Source organism: Harpia harpyja, chromosome 16 (assembly GCF_026419915.1).
Source record: "Harpia harpyja isolate bHarHar1 chromosome 16, bHarHar1 primary haplotype, whole genome shotgun sequence".
Lineage (NCBI taxonomy): Eukaryota > Metazoa > Chordata > Aves > Accipitriformes > Accipitridae > Harpia > Harpia harpyja.
The window spans coordinates 32,034,535-32,054,239 of NC_068955.1; the positions used below are offsets into that span (position 1 = coordinate 32,034,535).

General features: G+C 53.5%; 1 protein-coding gene across 1 annotated transcript; it reads right to left on the reverse strand.

Moving 5' to 3' along the window:
* Positions 1 to 1,512: 1,512 nt before the first annotated feature.
* Positions 1,513 to 19,688, reverse strand: DDB1 (damage specific DNA binding protein 1). The gene is made up of 27 exons (XM_052811948.1): positions 19,516 to 19,688; positions 18,287 to 18,435; positions 18,055 to 18,171; positions 16,586 to 16,807; positions 13,439 to 13,553; positions 13,230 to 13,327; positions 11,688 to 11,846; positions 11,192 to 11,275; positions 10,895 to 11,011; positions 10,425 to 10,527; positions 10,184 to 10,259; positions 9,995 to 10,103; positions 9,634 to 9,812; positions 9,369 to 9,532; positions 9,166 to 9,273; positions 8,586 to 8,793; positions 8,301 to 8,396; positions 7,939 to 8,050; positions 7,235 to 7,358; positions 6,706 to 6,870; positions 6,183 to 6,277; positions 5,868 to 6,038; positions 5,052 to 5,161; positions 4,669 to 4,838; positions 4,223 to 4,325; positions 3,708 to 3,831; positions 1,513 to 2,254 (listed from the first exon to the last, which is right to left on the reverse strand). The coding sequence occupies exons 1-27, from the start codon at positions 19,574 to 19,576 to the stop codon at positions 2,171 to 2,173; spliced, it is 3,423 nt and encodes a 1,140-aa protein (XP_052667908.1). The 5' UTR covers positions 19,577 to 19,688; the 3' UTR covers positions 1,513 to 2,170.
* Positions 19,689 to 19,705: the final 17 nt, after the last annotated feature.

The window sequence follows — 19,705 nt, forward strand, 5'->3', positions numbered from 1 at the left end:
ATAAAAACGCTGTCTGCTCGCAGCCAGCATGAATATACACAGAGTCCGGGCTCATCGCAAAGGGTCACAGTCCGATTGCCCCAGCCCTAAACAGCCGCTCTGGGCAGAGACATGTCCAAATACAGCCTTCTCCCTGCGACCTCCTCGAAGAAACTGGGGCTTGCCCAACAGTTAAGAGATGTTAGCAGGAGCCCGAGGATGCTTTCCAGCACGAGCTCTCCTTCAGGACACTGTCCGCCTCTCGCTGCTGCAGGGAAGGATTTGGGGAAAACCTGTGCTGACGCAAACCTGCTCAGGATGGGACATGGGGGACTCATGGGATCTTAAATACGGTGGGCTACGGACGGGGCTCGCATGCCAGGTGAGATCCAGGCTGGCTGAGGTGAGGAGAGCGGACGCAGAGCTACAGAGAGGCCCAGGATAACCCCCGATGCCGTGAGCACTGCGAGGAAGAGGAGGAGGAGGAGGGCAGCCACCCTCACGTGCATTTTGGCAGCAATCCATAGGCGAGGGCAGCAATGAACCAGGGGCAGCCCCTGGCTTGGACAGTTTACAGCGTAAATAGACAAATGGGGACCAGGAGGATAATTATTAATCTGTATTCTACGCAGCGCAGGCAGAAGACCCTGAGAGCTGCAGCCACAAGCAGCTCCTGCACTAAGCCCTCCCGTGGGAGCAGCAGAGGGGCGTTTGGTCCCCCTCTTGCCCGTGGGGGAGAAGGTGGTGGAGTGGAGGAAGAGTCTCCCCGTCACCCACACAGCCAGGCTCAGCTCACGGTCGCAGGGAGCGAGAACATCGGTAACGAGCAGCCAGAGCTGGACCACGCAGCAACGAGAGGCTGAAAAAACAATCCCCGGTCCCCCAGCTCCGCAGGGACGCGGGCTGACTGCTGGAGCGGACCCGAGGCTCGCAAGGAAAAAGCCAGGGCTGTCTGAGAAGGGCCTCTGGCTCCCACCCGCTCCGGGGCTAATGCCGGCCGCTGCCAGGGACAGGCTCTCCTGGGGGTCCCAGGAGGGTGGCGAGTGCTGCTGTGTCGCTAGACCATCTGCTGCCACGCAAGCGCCGCTCCAGGGATGGCTGCAGGGGAGAGGCAAGCTGCAGAGATGTGTTTCTTCCAAAGGGATGTACACAATCGAGTTCTCCTCAAAAATTCGGCAAAGGATGAGCCTCCCTATCAGGGGCACTCGGTAACGCTGCTGCCGAGCTGTTTGCGCTAGGCTGCATCAAGAGGCGCAACTAAAATTTCTCGAAGTCAAAGAAAAGCCGTAAAAATGCATCTGGAAAACAGATACATGCCCCAGCACCTACGGCTTGATCCGCTGAGCCTGCTGCCCCCCACGCTGCTCTCGCCAACACCAAGCACGGGACCGCGTTTCAACGTAGGGAATGCCTCCAGAAACGGCCTTGGCTTGGGAAAGGGGGTCTCTCCGGCTGGCCGAGGACACAGCTCCGCAGAGCGGGTACCACCCCTGCAGTCACAACAAGGAGGAGCTCAGCACCAGGAGACGGACCTTTCCTCTTGGACTACTTTATTTGGTAAAACTCAGAAACCAACAACTGATTGAGCTTCCCAGAGCTTCCCTCCCTGAGTGAGCCGCAGATCCTGTGGAGAGAGAGGAGCGCGCTGTCCCGCTCCACTTCGTCACCCAGACGTAGAGAAATCCTCCCCCCCCCGGTGCCCGCAGGTCTCCCCAGGCCCAGATGACTCCTCCAGCCCTCGCCCTCACCCTAGAGGCAGCTTTGCTTCCTCTTCCAAAAAAACCACAACGAATCAAAAAGAATCAAAAACGAAACCAAAAGAAAAAAAAAAAAAAGAAAAAAAAAAAAGACAACAGTGAAGAGTGAATCCAGGCAAGGGCACCGCATCAGCCAAACGCTACCGGTCGGTCACCCAACGAGAGCGACCAGCGAAGCCCAGTTCTGGGTCAGCAGCCGAGTCCGCAGGATTTATGAATCCAAGCAGGCGATGATGTGGTGCCTGACCACCACCCCCCCCAAATCCCTAGCAAGCTGGCTCCCCTTCAGAGACTCCTTCCCCCACGTCCCCTCGAGCAAGGGCCACCACCGCTCGTGTTCAGTGCGGCTGGCCGGGGGTCCCCAAGCTGCAGGTGGGGAAAAGACTCCCTTGCTCTACGTGGAGGAAGGTGCTAGGGAACGACCCCGAATCCTGCTAATGGATCCGGGTCAGCTCCTCCACGATCTTTATCAGGTCGTCTACGGTGGCCTCCCTCTTCATGCCGCTGCCGTCATCAATCTGCAAGGAGAGAAAAAGGCGTCAGAGCACGGAGACATCAGCAGGTGCCAAAGAACACTCCCAGACCATCGCCTTGTAGGAAGGCATGCATTTAGAATTTGCTGATTTACTGCAGCCTGGATTCCTGAGCAGGGTCCCTACTGCTAATTTTGAAGGGCCTAAGCTCACAATCACCCCTCTGTGTGGATTTGTCCGGCTCATAGTTCACAAACGAGTTTCACCATGTCTAGTGCACACAGGCGACTCGGGGGGGTTACAAAAGTGACCCAGCATCGGGTTCCCTCGAGGCCCTGTCTCTCTGCAGAGACGACTCACGGGGAGCTGTGTAGACAGCTTGGCCCTGGGTTGTCTGATAAACCCTAAAGTAAAGAGGGCAGTGGCTGCACCATTCAAAGAACCAAAACCTGAACTGAGCCTTGAAATCCCTTAACAAATAGTAAGCCCTGAGTCTCAATCCAACCACTATCCAGTTACTGAGGAAGCAAGGTAAAACAACGCCAAAACCGGAGGGTTTCAGCTTCAGTTTCAAATGACAACCTTGTGTATTCAAACAATCACAGACCAATGAAGGAAAGATAAGGGGAAAATCCACTCAAGACATAGTCATACACACCATTCCACAAGTCAGGGGATAAAAACCTCTAAGATTCAGGTTGGAAATGGGGGGAGTCACTTCTCTAACTATGCAGTTGGCTTGCGAAGGAAACCCTCCCCCCCCCCTTGATTGGGATGCCAGTCAAGGTAACTTCCCTGGGATTGAGAGCCCTTACCTGGAGGGGTAAGTGAATATTGTTTATGCTTTAAGTTTGTAAATGCGTTTGTGGTTGTCTGTGAATCACTTGTGGTTGTAATAATGTACTACTCTTGCCTTAAAAAATTGCAATAGTGCATTCCTCCACTGTATCTGTAAAACCTGCAATAGTGGCGTGTTAAGTCTGCGAGTGAAGTTCAAGTCGTTTGCTTGAACCTTGCAGTTAAGTCTGCGAGTGAAGTTCAAGTCGTTTGCTTGAACCTTGCAGTTAAGTCTGCGAGTGAAGTTCAAGTCGTTTGCTTGAACCTTGCAGTTAAGTCTGCGAGTGAAGTTCAAGTCGTTTGCTTGAACCTTGCAGTTAAGTCTGCGAGTGAAGTTCAAGTCGTTTGCTTGAACCTTGCAGTTAAGTCTGCGAGTGAAGTTCAAGTCGTTTGCTTGAACCTTGCAGTTAAGTCTGCGAGTGAAGTTCAAGTCGTTTGCTTGAACCTTGCAGTTAAGTCTGCGAGTGAAGTTCAAGTCGTTTGCTTGAACCTTGCAGTTAAGTCTGCGAGTGAAGTTCAAGTCGTTTGCTTGAACCTTGCAGTTAAGTCTGCGAGTGAAGTTCAAGTCGTTTGCTTGAACCTTGCAGTTAAGTCTGCGAGTGAAGTTCAAGTCGTTTGCTTGAACCTTGCAGTTAAGTCCTTTTCTGTCACACCCTCTCACCTGCAAGTTTGCCACCACCTCCTGCATCTTGGGCCTGCTGATGTCCAGGAAGCTTTCAATCAGGTCACCATCGATGAACCCTGTAGCCGGTTCTGTCTTGCGCTCGGTGTGAAACGATCTCCAGGTGCCACCGTCAAGGAGCCAAATCCGCACGGAGTAACACCAGCCCCTGACGACGGGTGCACAGAGCAGCTGCCCCAGACAGACCGACGATGCCGCGTCAAGAGGATCACAGAATTTGGGCCACATTTTTAGGGCTACCACAAAGCCAGATTCATCCTCAAACCCTGCAAGACAGACTCCTCTCTACTGCAGGCACCTCCTCTGCAAGCACAAAGCCCTGGGCACCTGGCAAACACACTCCCACCCTCTCCAACTGATGTACGCTCCCACCAGAGTGTCCTAACAGAGATAAACCACCAACACCTCCCCCCGATGCCTGGCTCAGGCCAAATTCACAAGCCAGCCCCCAGCATTGACTGGCACAGGCTCCTGACTGAACTGCAAAAGGATATAAGGAGTGCTCAATCTTGCCCACGCTCTTGATGACTTTATTCAGCCTGTTCTGCATGTCCAGGAGGAGGTTGTACCAGCTCTCTGACAGCGAGGTCACCAGTCCTGCAAAGGGCAAAACAGAGACGAAGGTTCAGGGCTCACCCCAGGGCATCCCAGCAGCTCCCAGCAGGCAGGGATTGACTGGCTGCTGGGACTGGAGTTGTGCTGGAAGCTGGTGCCTGGGAGGGCTGGGACAAGGAAGGAGTTTCAAAGAAAGCCAGAGCACTTTCCTCTCCTGGAAGCAATCCAGTGAGAAAAGCAGGTTTCTGAGGGGGGTACTGCACAGAGTGTCACTCAACTGGCGAACAGAGAAGAACGGAGACGTGAGGAAACCCCATCCCAGCTTCAGCAGCAGGGAAGCGGACCTGTTACCCTCCCACTCAGGCTGGGGAACTTTGACCCTTACCAATCATGCCGTTGACTGTGCCGAAGAGAACCGAGCCCTGTGTTGGTGTGGAGGTCTCACCCAGGTTCTGCATGACCAGAGACCCATGACAGAAAACATTGACGAACTCTCCCAGGTGGGATAGTCCCACCTCCTGCAAGTGCTGACGCTCCTCATCGGTCGTGGCCGCACTGAAATCCAAAGCACCCTGCTCAGTCTGTGCTGGGGTGACACAAAAGCCTCCCCTGCTCCCACCTCGCTGCTCCTCAGAGCTGGGCATGCTCCTCCCAGCTTTCCTGCCTGACACACGTGCTTCTGTAGCTGTAATGTGGAGGAGACCAGAAGGTCCTATCACCCCATCTCACCCGTCACACATTGCCACATTCCCCTCACAGCCAGCTCACCTGTCCTTCTGGCACACAAACAAATTGAAAGCATTCTCTGCTCCCAAGAAGTTGTCGTCGTCCAGGATCTCCACAGCACTCATCCAGTTCGGATTGAAGTCCCGGGCAATCTGGAAGGGGACAAGAGGAGACGCAGTGTGCCCAGATGGCCTGTCCTGTGATCCAGCATCTTCATTCCACCCAACACCAACATTCAGGAACAAGGTGGGATCCAGTCTGTCCCTCTCCGCTAGATGAAGCAGCTGAGCGCGAAAGGCACCAAGCACCTTCTGGAGACGGCCCTGGCCTGAGGGGCACTTGGACAATGCCAGGGCACTCCCTGGGCAAACGCAGACCAGCCCGTGCCAAAGCCATGCCCACAGCCACTCTAACAATTTAAATGCACAGACCGTCTCAGTGCCTGGTCCTTCCCCCAGCTTACGCTGCATTTGCTGACAGAGATGCAGCTACCGTCGCACTAAGCCATTCTAACTGTACAACAGGCAGTCCAGATGGCAGCTCCCCGCCCCTGGCAGGCAGCAATCATGCACCCAAAGCCTGCTCTTCTCAAGGCTGCTGATTCATTGCCCAGTTTCCTGGAAGCCTGGGGATCTGTCCCTCTAGAAACTACAGCAATCTGTCTAAAAGCATGTCCAGGTGATGCTGCTCTCATTGCACAGCCCTACAGCCTTGTCTTCAAAGGGCTAGCAAAGTGGGACGAGCCAGGCTCCTTCTTTTATCACCTTAAACACTGTTCCCCCTGCTCTGAGCCTATTGGAAGAGGCAGCACGGGCTCCCAGCATGCCTTCGACCAAGACTATTTAACAGCATTGATACCTCCTCGAAGTTTCCCTCCATGGGTTTGTACGCAAGGAGAAGGACAGACCGCATCAGATCTCCCACAAGGATGAAGTCTCCCTTGGTTTTCAGGTAGAGCGCCATGATGTTGTTGTAATGGTTGCACTCTGTGCGCAGCTCTTTCTCTGCTGTCCACTCATACAGGCGCACCTGAAGGAAGGGACACAGCTCTGAGCCAGCATGGACACACTCCCCAACAGAGATCGGGGACGTGGCTGACATCCACACAGCTGGAGCAGCTTCCAGCTCTGAAATGCGCTCCCAAAACAAGTCAGGGACTTGCGAGAGCCCTACCGTGCTGTTGATGCTGGCTAACAGCTTCCCATTGAACTCCACCATGGAATACACAGCCCCCTTGACCTCCTTCTCAGCCAGGCTCTGCAGCTTCCCTGGAATAAACCCATGCACCGCCCGGTTATTTGCCCTGCAATCCCAAGGGTGACAAGCCAAGGGGATTCAGACGAGCTGCTCTAATCAACATTGGTCCCCCTAGAAACTCTCTCAGAGGATCTGTGGGCAAGTAACACAAGAGTGACATGACAGCAGAGGCAGACACACAGAAAGCAAGTCCCAGAATCCAGTTCTGGTGAGGGATTCTTGGGCTTCTCTAGGAGATGGGGGGAAAGGGAACACGCTGTGACAGCCTGCAGCGGAGTGACAGCACCTACAGATCCTGTCTGTGGGCAACTGACAGCAGGCTCCTTGGGAAATACTCTCTGCCTGCTACCGAGACGTGAGGTCTCTTGGGCCTGAGGAGCTCATCTCTGATCTCCCTCAAGCAGCTGGACTTGGCCATGCGAGAAGACCTTGCTCTTACCGTCAGAGTAGTGGAAGACAACGATGCGGCCCTGTTTGGGCTCTGCCTCCTCGGGATATACCATGGCAGTGCCCACGATGAAATAGGTGTTTGGATCCTTGCCAAGCTTGCAGGAGACCAGGCTGAGGGCGTACTCATTTTGCAGAAACTGGTGAGCGTGAAGCACTGCGCAAAGAGGGAAAGGCAGAAACAACTGGGTCCCCCGGGTCTCGGCAGGCAGCACCTCCACATGTGGGCAGAACAGCTTGCCTAGGAGCAGCTGAAAACTTAAAACATGTCCAAGACGGCTGCCTGGAGATGCCCCTCTCTATTCCCCACCACTACCTTGTGCCATCAAAACCCACTACACCTTAAAGCTATGCCCTATGGCTGATGCTCCTCCAGGAAAAAAATGCTCTGACTGAAGAAAACATGCAAGATCATAGATCTTCTCAAGTCTTTGGAGATCACCAGTCTCAGCCACACACTAACGGGCTTGTCCTAGAGGAGAAAACTGGACTAGGGTATGGCCAGCATTTGGGACTGGTACCTTCGAAGGTGTGCTGATCTATGATGAGCAGGTTGTGCACCTCTACCTCCTCTCCGAAGGACGTTTCGTGCGGTGCTGTGCTGCTGGAGAACAGCTTGCTGGTGCTCACACTGCTGGACAGGGCCTACGACACAGTAAGATCGGTCACATCCTCGTGCTGCTCGGCATGTCCTCACGCTGATCCACATGGGCTGAGGCAACCGGGGACCAGAAGAATGAACTGGGGAGAAGGTGAAGCAAGGAGCTCCCTGGGCCTGAGTAAAGGGACACACTCCCTGCACCAGCAGAGACGTGCGACATGCACTGCTGAGCAACAGCATTAATAAAAGAGTTTATGCAGTGTTGTAGCTTCCACCACAGCTACTGCCTGAAGGGGACTTGTGCCTGCATCCTTGGGAGAAGGAAACCACTTGAGACCAAACAGAAGCCTGCAGGGGAGACCGAAGGAGCAGCACCCAAAAAAAAAAAGGCGATCAGACAGAACAGTGAGCATGCCGAGGCTGCCAGAGAGCAGACAGAGAGCCCTTATCACCACCACAGAGAGATCTTACCACCCCATCTCCTCCCAGGCTGACAAAGGGAGAGCTTGCACTCAGAGCTTTGGAAGAGAAGATAGTCAAGGAAAATCTGCATCATGGTTTGGCCTGAGGAACTATGATACCCATGGCCCAGAGCTCAGGGACTACCCAGCAGCTACCTCTCACCTGGGTGCTGGCGCTGGGTCTGAGCGCAGTGGTGCCCCCACTGGCATCCTGCACCTCGATACGACTGGAGAGCACGCCGAAACACTGCGACACTTCTTGGTAGCAGATCTTCCTGTGGGACAAACAGAGCTGTGTGAACAGGTGAGCCAGGACAGGCCACCCCAAGGAGAGCACAGAGGCTCCGGAGACAAGAGACAAAGCTGTTCACTGGCCCAGACTGCTCTCAGCACAAGCCACCAATTCAGTCTGCGTGCTAACTGAGCCCACAACAGGAATGCTGACTGCGAAGTCTTCCCCCGACCTTGTCCCACGCAGCAGAGCATGAGCCCTCAAGCCAGGCTCCCTCCCACTGCTCAGCTCACCTGGGCGATTCATAGAGGGGAACCGTGCGGATGTGCAGCTTCTGGATCTCGTCAATGGTACCGATTGTCAGAGTGCTGTTATTGGCCAACGCTAGGCTGCATGGGGAAAAAAACCCAACACGTGAGCAATGGCGCTTGTAAGGTGGGTGGCAGAGCAAGAACCTCCCTCTCCTCCACACCCCTCAAAAATGCCCATCCCAGGATCCCGTTTGCTGATCCCAGGATCCCATTGCCGAGTCCAAACCTCCCCCACCCAGCGTCACACAAGGCAAGGTGCAGGCTCACCTGTCGGGATACCCATCCGAGTTGAGGGGACACATGTAGTTCACCTCCTTCAGGTTGACATTGGAGAAGACCAGCTTGTGGTTACTGCTGTAGATGACGGTGGGGCGGTCAGAGCAGGCAAACACATTGGTGGTGGACAGAGAGCGGAAAGTCCTCAGGACGGTGGGCTGGGTCCCAAGGGTCACCTTCTTCCGGTCACTCAGCAAGCCTGCAGAAAAGGAGAACCTGCGTTGGGAGCTGCTGCAATGGAGCTCGCAAGGGCAGGACGGCAGAGTGCAACACGACTGCAACACCTTGGGAAGAAATGAGTGCGAGTAAATGCATCCTGCTGTCAGCACAGGGCAGCAAAGGAATGGCTGTAAGTAAGCATCGATCTGCTTTCTCCAAAGTCTGCTGGAGAAATCCACCAACTCCCAGTGCCCACAGCCAGTCCCACCTGAGCATGACCCCATCACAGTCAGAAAGCAAGAAAAAGAGAAATCTCTCCAGAAGGATGAAAGAAAGCATGTCAAGCAAGTAAGAGGGCACGAGTCCAGCCACCCTCTCCAGCAGCCCGCTCAGTGCTAGGCCCTGTAGTCACCTGTCTCGAGGCTGAGCCCAAAGTAGAAGAGAGCTCCGTCCCCGAGGGCACACAGAAGGTAATGGCTGCTCTCGAAGGTCGTCATCAGGATGGAGCGAGGGATAATTTCTGCGGGGAGCAGGAGAAGAGAAGGCTGATGTCACTCATGACTCAGCCAGGTCAGTGACCACTGCCACCAGCCAGCAGCCCCAGGAGAGCCCTACCTCCTCCCAGCATCTCCTTGTGCAGCAGTTCAAACGAAGGCAGCTTTAGGATGCGGGCAGAGATGTCAGTCCAGAGCCCAATTGCACAGAGTGGGGACATGCCGTTAGTGTCCCCCAAAGGGGTGATGTCCAGGCAGGCAACTTCATGCTCCATTTCTGTGCAGCTGGCAGGAAGGAGGAAGCAGACAGAGGTGTCAGTCTTGAGCCCAAAGACAGACAGCAGAGGCTGAGAGCCCTCAGGCCAGGATGAGAGATGTGCACCCACCTGATCTGCCTCAGCTCCTGGGGTCGGATCTCCAGGTAGTACAGGGCTCGTCCCACAGCCACCACTACCTGGTTACTGTTACAGGAAGCCACGCTGATGTTCTTTCCATTGGGCTCTTTCCACTCGCTCACCAGGGCTTTGGGCTCCTGACTAACCAGTCTCACAGAGGCAGAGGTGATCTGGGGAGAGAGAACAGCTCTGCTCAGAGCCAGAGCAACACCTCCCTTCTGACATCAGTGCAGAGAAGTACTGCAAATTCTGGCCCTGATAAGCAGCACAGATCTAGGTTAGCCCCACAATCAATAAGGGCTGTAGGGTCACCACGAGAGATGTATCTGCATTTCCCTAGAACTGGCATTACCTGGATCAATTGCTGATGTGCTACGTTGCCGCAGAAGAAAGTCTGCTGATCATCCACAAACCCTGTGAGCTCCGTCTCTTCTACTTCCTCTCCATTTAACATAAGAACCCTGAACAGGAAAGGGAACTCCTGTTATACCATGCTCCAACATATGGCTGAAAGCCTAGCTCAGCATTAACCCCACCTTACCTGGTCTGGCCAACAAAGGACAGCACCAACATATTGTCCGTTTCACGATGAGAGTCTGACCTCAGGGGCCACAAGCCTGCAACAAAGAGAGGCCACATTTGCTCACAGTGAATATTCCAAAAGCTGGCGGGTGCCAAGCCCCCTGCCCCACACCCCAACCTCAGTCTGTGCACACGACGTGTCCTCACTGGGCCCTCTCAGGCTGCAGGTTGTATCTGACAGCATTGAACAGCTCACGCACCTTTAATCCCCGGCAAGTCAATGCTGGCGTGCTCATGAATCCCAATGCCGTTCCGGATGATCCGCAGTGAACCCTCTTTAAATGCACCCGAGCATGTGACCAGCTGGAGGAAAAGCAGATGATCTTTACCAACCATTGCTGGGAAGCTTCCCCACTCATCCTTGTAGTGATGGGTTCAGGGGAAGATGGGGTACCCATCTTCTCCACTTCTCAGAGGAAGTTTTTTGGCAGCTGATCCTCCCCCACTGCACAAAGGCAACCCCTTCCTCATGAACAGAGGTATCCAAGAATTAGCCTCTCCACTCATACCACTCTTCAGCGTAAGACCTCAATACCATCCCTGCACCTGGATGAGACTTTTGAGATCCTCCAATAAATGGTTTGTAGTCTTTTCCTTCCACGGACAACCCACACATACACATGGCCAGCCCAGACATCCCCAGCACTGAGAAAAGCAGAATCAACGTTACCTGGCCTTGGCCTTGTCTTTCCAGGTCTACCACACACATGTCCACGATGGGACCGAGGTTGGTGAAGGTCTCCATAGCCACTACATAGGAGCCCTGCTCATTGCTGTCCACGTTGAGCTACAAATAAACACAATCATTGGCTTTCAACAAGCAAGACCAAGCAAGTGGAAAGGGTGTAGGACAGACAAGAAGAAAGGAAAATTTATCCACATACACCTCTGCAGGCCACGATGAAAATAAGTCTGTACAAAATCCTGTCTGAACACACAACTAAGCCAGAAGTCAGCTGCCACATACCTTCACAAGCTGTGAGTCCCCAAGCCGAGAGCCGACAAACACAACTCCATTGTCCAGGTAGGTCAAGCACTCTGCAATGGATGTCTGGGAATTGAGAAGGCACAGATGAACCACCACTAGCATGAAAAGGACCCTGCCACACCCTGCAAGCACCACATCTGAGCTGCAGCCCAACAGGAAGACCCTGGGCACAGCAGGGGAATTTAATCCCTTTACAAAACCCACAGAGAGTCCAAGCTTCTCCCAGGGACAGCACACAAGCACCAGGCAAAAACCTGGGAAGATGGTGTAGACTTTCGAGTGCCCAGACAGGGAATTTCCCAGCAACCGACAGTTCAGAGCTGTGACAACTGTGAAACGTGCCCCCACCCCAGGCTCCAAAAGAGACACCATTCCTGCCACTCAGCCCTCAGCAGAGCATTTCCAGCCTGTGGAGCCTTCCAGCCCTGTGGTGAGAAGTGCCAGGGACAGCGCACGTGATGTGGCCGAGTCCTACCTCACCAAGCAGTTCCACACGCAGGTCCTTCAAGGTGACAGTGCCGTCCATCTGTTCCTCCTTCTCCAAGAGCAGCATGAAGAGGCGTCCTTCCATGTCCCCCAGCAAGTAACGAGACCCGTTGGGATCCACGCGGTTGTGGCACACAATCGTACTTTGCTGCACACAAAGGAGGGGGGAATTTTTAGGAACCCATTGAAACAGCCCCAAATGGGCACCTAGCAAGGACCACCTCTGTACATGCCAGAAGGGAACAACGCCACCCACAGCGCACCGGCTGCTGGCTGTAACCACAGCAGAGTCCCACTCCTCCTGCGTAGAGGGACAGGGCTGGATTCACCCTTCAGTAAACTGTATCAGCGAACACAACCAGAACCTGTAGTCAAACGGTCTCACTTTTGGTCACTAGGAACCACCTCACGTTCCTAAATTAAACATGTCGCTAGCTTGCTCACAGCCCAAGAAAGATGCCATCGGAAAGCCTGTTTTCCTAACGCTGGGCCTTCCACAGATGCAGCAATGCTATTTGGGACCTGCAGATCTCCAAGCCTGCTGCATCTCCAGACCCAAGCTCTGCAGACATTTTGCTCTGTGTGGTGGATGCTGCCTGGCCTCATGTCAACATATTTGGTTTTGGTTTAAAAATCCTCATCTTGCAGAACTTTATTGTATGCAAACACCTCACCGGCCTTGAGTACAGATGTGCCTGCACTCTGCTTGCAGGTCAAGGCCCAGATCTGTACATCAGCAGAGCACAGGCGACTGGCTCCGCCTGCTCCAATATAACAGACGCTCCACCACAGAGCTCCAGTAGTTGTCTGAGAGCTTGTAGGCATTCAGGCAACAATATTAGTATTTCTTTACCCAAGATTTATAGCTCTTTTCTAGCCCATCATTATTTCCAGCTTAAAAGGACCTTTTGATCACAGCTCAAGCCCTCTTTCAGCCCCGAGCGGCACCTCAGCCGTGCCATTTGTGCTTCCTGCACCGTTTAAATGTGGGAACTGGCCCGTTCCTCTGACAAAACCCACAAGTTCAACTTCTGTCACAAACTCTGTAAGTCTTTCTTCCTTTGAACAAGTGCCCCAATCATATACCGGTGGACTCAAGTCTCCAAGGGGCTCATTCATATCTTTTGCTGCCTGAAATGAAACCAGGCTCTGGCCTGGACCCATGCCCAAACCACGCACTACCTCCTAATTAATCCCTTTCTCTGGGGCCCAAACAAGATTTCAGCTTTACTGCACCATTTCCGAGCACTCCACAGAGAGCAGAGCCACACACTGCAGTGCAAGCACACGCTGCCACCAGCACAAGGATCACAGGCCTCCTCAGTCCCCAAAAACACAGACCGGGCATCGTACAGAACACCCACACTTGCCAAACCTCTGGGAGTAAGTGGCTCTCTTAGACTACACCTGGAGACAAGGGCAGTTTAAATTCCTGACTACAAGTAGCCCAATACCCTCTCAGCATTCTCAGAGACACCTGGGAACAGAGGAATTACATGGGACACGTTTCTAGATCTCACTAGTCACTCACCTTGATGATAGGTGGAGCTATAGCTAGATATTTATCTCCATTGTGATAGGTGATAGACTCCTGCCCAATGATGATCGCACCTCCAAAAGGCTCTGGCACTGTGCAAGGGAGAAAACAAATGTCTTCTTAGAGAACCTGTGCAGCAGGACTGAGGCATTCAGCCTTGAGGAAGAAATGGGAGGGAAGTTCTTTTACAAAGAAGGACCAACCTGCGATGACCATGGAGGCTTCAGCCTCTACGTTCTCCTGTTTCCAAGGACCTTTGTTAAACTCCTTCTCACGCAGGGACACCTCGTATGTCTTGACGTGGCGACCCTGAGGGTCCTGAAAGAGAAGTCACAAATGAGCATGTATACTGATGACAGCCTCCCGGGCACAGCAACAGAGACTCCAGAGGCAGCGCTGACTAGCAACCTGCGAAGGAAGGAGACTCCACTCATCTCCTGCAAGAGCAGCACCACCAGCGAGCTGCTGAGGCTTCCCAGCCTGACCACCTCCTCTTCAGTCTCCCTCAAACCGCACATGTGTCTGAACATACACATGCTAATGTTCTCCCTAACTTTATCCATACATAGAACAACCTTTGAATAAACCCCTGTGCCAAAAGAGACTGAAAACTATTTCTGTGTTTTTATACAAGTGATTTTCTGGGACTTGTATTCATCTGACGCACAGCACTCTACAAATCTGGGCACGAGTGGCACTACACAGTATCACCGCTGCCTCCAGCTCCAGAGAGGCATTTGGGAATTCAGCTCTGCTGTAATGGCGCAGGTGCCAGAGCAGCTGAGCTCCCATCTCGATGCTCCTCAGACCTTTCAGCCTGGTTTCATGAGGAAACATAATCTGCTTGCTGAATAATCCCCCGACGACTCTGCCATTCCAGTAATTCCTAGCCCAGTGGGCAATTTCAACCAAACCAGACAGGCACAGAGGTCTCCGAGGCAGCGAGTCCATGCGGGCTTCACCAAAATATGTGGTGGGTGGAGAAGAGGCCCCCAAATCAGCACCCTACTATGGGAAAGGTGGTCTACGCTAACAAGCCCTTGGGAACCCGCATACGGAAAAGACGTATGAACACCCAAAGCACAGACAGGGCTTTGAACGCAACCCACTGACCAATTTAATGTCTCAAAACAAGGCTCTAAATCACAGGGAGCCAGGTTTCCTTAGTATCGTTGTTCACAGAACTGCTTAAAAAGAGCTGTTCATCTTGCCTCACCACTTTCCAGATCTGAGTAAAAGCGTTTTTTTTCCTCCCTGTGGCTGTCAGCTCTGTAAATAAACACTTGCAGGAAAGCTGGGCACCTCCTGGCTCACCCCTTACAGCCTCTGCCACTTGGCAAACACCCTCACTGACGGTGCTCTGGAGCCCGAGGTCCTGGAAAGAGCCAGCAGTGCAGCACTGAGGGAAGCTAAGAGCAGTACTGGCTGACAGAGAAGGGGAAGGCAGGAGAAATAGCTCTGTGGGGAGGAGAAAGTTGAAGTGGGGGTGTTAAAATGGCAGAGGAGTCACTAATGAAACTTTTGACATTTCTGGACCTTTTTACTCCACGCCACAGCAGCTCTCAAGCCTTTTTTTATTTTTATGAACTTCCCCTTTTTGTGGTATCTTTCTCTGGTTTCAGAACTACACAAAAATTGTCTCAGACGCTGCTACTCTATTCAGCCCAAATCCTGTGATAATGATTAATAAATTGAGAAGGAATCAAAGCAGCAGCTTGGAAACGTTCCCCTCTCCACACACATGCAAGTCAGACACTCAGGGACCAAAACAAAGCCAGAGTTTTATGTAAGACCTAATGAGTCAGACAGAACTTACATCTTGCTCCTGCTACAACAATAAAATCATATTGAGTGCTAAACGTAGAGCAAGCTATTAACTTCCTCTTTATTCATATAACACATGTTTATAACGAATGAACCATTAACAGATTTACCGGAAATACTCAATAAGCCAGCCACCCTTAGCACATATTTCTAAAGCAAAGACTGGCTATGAGCTTCACTTCTGACGCCAGGTTTCAAAGTCAGCGCGGCTGCATGGGATAAAAATACGGTCCCCACATACACTTCCCAGTCACAGAGAAACAAGACGGCCACATGTTGTGAAAGTGTGCACGACACAGCCCTCCAGGTCAGGCTCCACGCTGTCGTACAAGGGACCATGACTCCCTTCTCCCCGAAATAAGAGAAGATTAGCAGTGCTTTTTGTAGGAAAACAGAGCTTGTTCCTACGCATTAGCAATAGCCAAAAATCCTTTGCTTTTTGAGGTAGAGCCTCTTAATCAAACACCTCCCTGTTTTTTTCCCTTTTCTGTGCACAACGTTAAATTGTCACTCAAGTGTCTGCGAGGTGGACAGGATATGTGACAGCTGGGGACACCTCCCAGCAAGGCTGAAGAGAGCACACTGATGTTTGTTCAGGTGACAAGGGAAAGCACCAGCGACCCACATGGCAGGGGAAGAGCACTGTCCTGACACGGGGCAATCTGGGCTGCCCTCCCAACCCCTAGTTACGTGGTGACCCGCTGTGCCTTTATTTGGTAGCTGTCGGGGGGTTCAACAGCACCCAGCCCTCTTGAAAATAGTAATAGTGACTTCTGAAAACAGACAGGGAATAACCAAGTCACTGCTGCCACATGGTTAAGCAGCTCTCATGGTATGAGTTTGCCACTATGAACTATGCTGAAGCTGAACTCACATCAGATCCTCTGCTGCCGTCCCAGGAACTTTCAGCTCAGCCCAGGCTAGCCCCAACTTTGACAAAGCAAAGATAATCCCTTGCTCAGTCAGCACAGCAAAGGCTCTCTGGTTTGAAATAAGCATTTAAAGAAGGGCCTACAACCACTGCCTCTGTGAGGACCCAGGCAATAGGAGAGGTTATGGTCCCTCTTTACACTCCTGGAGTGGCCTCCCAAATACCAAACAAGACACATTGCCTTTTTTTTAAGGGGAAGGCTCAAGTCTCACAGCAGTACCTATAGGAAACAACTGACTCTGGCTCTAATCCACTGTTCAGCACTTGCTGGAAAGACTCATGCTCTTCTCCCAAGTGTTTAACAAGGAAACGGTCCATCCGAAGCATCAGCTGCCCAGCTCTCCTGTGGGAAAGCATGGCTTCCCCTCTCCCAGAAATGGAAAAAAGCAGCACAGTGGAACAAGGACTTTCCTCGGCTACACAATGAGCCTGTGGGAGCCAGAACCATCTCTTGCTCTGCCCAAAGCACCGCTTTCCATTGGCTCCAGGACACTGCTGCTGCTCCAAGCCCTTTGGAAGACTTTTAGAGACCCTGGCTGGTGCACCAGCAATCTCCAGCACCCTCCGCCTGAGTCACCAATTGAGAACAAGGTACCTGGTAGACGAAGCAGATGGTTGGAGCCTGACAGCCGTAGAGAAACTTCACATCGATGACTTGGAGCTCTTCCAGGCGGATGTTAAAAGCCTTTAACTCCTTGTTCTCCCGGTCCAGAGGAATGACCTTGAAGAGGCCATCATAGAGCCGCAGGCCGATCATCCGGCACTCTGGGTCAATGATGCCAATTATGCCGGTCTCTGAGGGACGGCCAATGCGATCCTGAGCGAGAGATCCGTGGAGACGGGAAAGAGGAAGGGCAATTAGCATTAGAAAAAGATTCCTGTGTGGGACTCGAGAATAGTAGGCACAAGAGTTGCCACCCTTTGGCTGAGGAAGGACTCCCTGCACACCTCCCAGCAGGCTTTAAAATATCATCTGGCAAGCCAAAGGCAATTCGGGCATCTCCTGCCTAAAGCAGCTGGCCCTTTCCACCAGAGAGCCTGGCAGAGCTCCCACAGCACACACTTTCTCTCTCCCAGGAACCAGGTGCTCCAGGAGTGGACCTTGCAACTGGTTTCCTAATCCCAGCTCGCTACTGAATGACCTCAGAGAAGCCACGTTGCTGTCCTGCACCTCCGGTTTCTATCACTGACAGAGAACAATGTTCTCTGCTGCTGCAAAATGCTTTGATATCCATGACCAAAATTCATCCTCCAGAAATCCAGCGCTGTTATCAGCCTCTACAGAGCCCCCAGCGTTACTCGGAGGGGGCTGATATCAGCATCTCCATATGTCACGAGGCAGAACCGTGGCACGGGAAGATTAAGGACTTTTTGCCAGACACACTAACATGTTACTGACAGGACATGCCCACCTACATCTCCTGCCCGTAACCCCTGCTCAGCTCCACCAGTCCACCAGTGGAAGCGCAGTGCCTGGCAACAGATGGAAGATATTTTGGCTTGAGAGCTGATGGAAATCATTTGGCTAATGACTAACAAAAAGCCAAAGAGACACGTGGATTTCTGACGTGCTCAGAAGGGGTGATTTTAATCCACATAAAACAGAACAATGGAGAACATCTACAATTATTAACAATGCTGTATGGCCATGATGGTAAGAGTAACTTCAGCAGTCATGCTTCTGGTATGCAGCGTGTAGAGACCAGCCACGAAATACTGGAAGAGTCATTTCCCAGGGAATATTTTATCTTACATCAAGTTTTGAGCGCTAATTCTTTTTACAGTAGAACTATCTCAAATTAACCTTATTATTCTGCAAATTACCCCGAGAACACAGCTGTAGCCATGTCCTCAGTCCCTGAGCCCAAGACTGACCCACTGCAGGCAAAAAACTCTGGAAATACCAGTGGAAGCAGATGAACCATACTGGAGTCGGTGGTAGGCAGAAAAAAATCATAAATAACACGGCAAAACCCCATCATTTAAGCGCACCCTTCACTAGAAAAGTAAAACCATCCCTAAGGAAGGGAATTTGCCCCTTCCAGGTGCTGCAGCTTCACTCACCTGCACGTTGCCATGGGCACGGGTTATAATATCAATGCTGTCCCCGTTCTGCTTGTACTCGAGGATGCAGGCATTATACTTGGCTGTCAGGATGAACAACAAATCCTTGCTCTCCCCCTGCCAAAGCAGAGTGGCGGCATGCCTTCAGGAGGGTGTCAGAGCCAGCGGCCCCAGCGTGCCCGCGCCTGCTCTCCCCAGCTGGCGAGCAGCCCCCTCCCCGCAGCGCACCCACCTTGGGGCGGAAGAGCTCCATGACGGCGGTCTTGCCGTACATCCCCACCTCCTTGACGGGCCGCAGCCCCTCCGCTGTCACCACATAGATCTCCAGTCGCGTATTCTTGGCGATCAGCAGGTTCAAATCCTCCGCTGAGGTGAAGTGCCCTGGAAAACGGAGAGAAGAAATCGCCGTTAAGCCACGAAGAAGCGACAAGGCGGCACCTCGGGGTGCTCTCACTGAACAACCTGCAGGAGTCTGCTGATCCTGGGGAGTCTGGTCCACACTCCTACAGCCTCAGACCAAGCACCAGCCTCTCCGTGGCACCCCCCCAGCCATGGCATCCCAAAACGCCAGCACCTTCCTCCCACAACACCCAGCCCCCTCAGCGACTGCCTTCCCTGAACTCTGACTTCTCGTCTTTCCCCAGGGAACCTCATTCCCGGGGGGGCCCTTCCCACCATACCCTGTCTCCAGAGTACACTGCAACACCCCAAACCACCTTGCAATAAGGCAAGACACAAAGACAGACATCACCACCACCTCTCCCTGCAGCACCCCAACCTTCTGCTGCTCTGTAACCCCCCCAGGAACCCCACTTCCCCTGCACGCACCAAAACTCCACTGAGCTCTCAGAAACCTCAAGCCTGACCCAAATCGCCCCGAGAAGCCTCGCTGCACCCCCACCTCCCCCCCCAGCACCCCCAGGAACATCAATGCAACCCCAGTACCCCGCACCACCTCCATAAACCTCAACATGCCCCCAGTGCCCCACAGCCCCCCCCAGGAACTCAAGACACCCTCCCCCCTGCCCCTCAGTGCCTCACAGCACCCCAACAACTTTAAGGCCCCCCCGCTTACCCCACAACCTGCCTACAAACCTCAGGGCACCCCCAGGGCCCCCAATGCTCCCACAGCCCCGCCACCCCACAGATCCCCCACACACCTCAGCACACCCCAAGGCACCACAGGGCACTCACAGCCCCCCCACCCCGACCTCAGAGAACCCCCTAACTCCCCCCCCTCAGTGCTCCACAACCCCCCCAAAGGCCTCAGCACCCCCCCAGCCCCCCAGTGCCCCACTGAACCTCAGTGTCCCTCCAGGCCCTCGGTGCCCGCCCAGGCACCTCCGTGCCTACCAAGCCCCCCCCAGTCTCCCGCATCCCCCCTACAGGCTCCGCCGCGACCGCTAGGCCGGGGGCGGAGGGCGGGGGGGGGGGGGCTGGCGCCGCCTCCCCGGCGGTTACCGGTAACGCAGCCGTTCACGGCCGTCGGCTTCTGTGCCGTCACGACGTAGTTGTAGGACATGGCGGCGGTCGGTAGGCCGGAGCAAGACCGAGACAAGACGCGGCGAGCACCGGGAGCGGGGCCTGGCGCGGCCTCTCCGCCGCCGCCGCCGCCGCCGCCACTACCACCACCACCGCCCCTTCCGCCCGC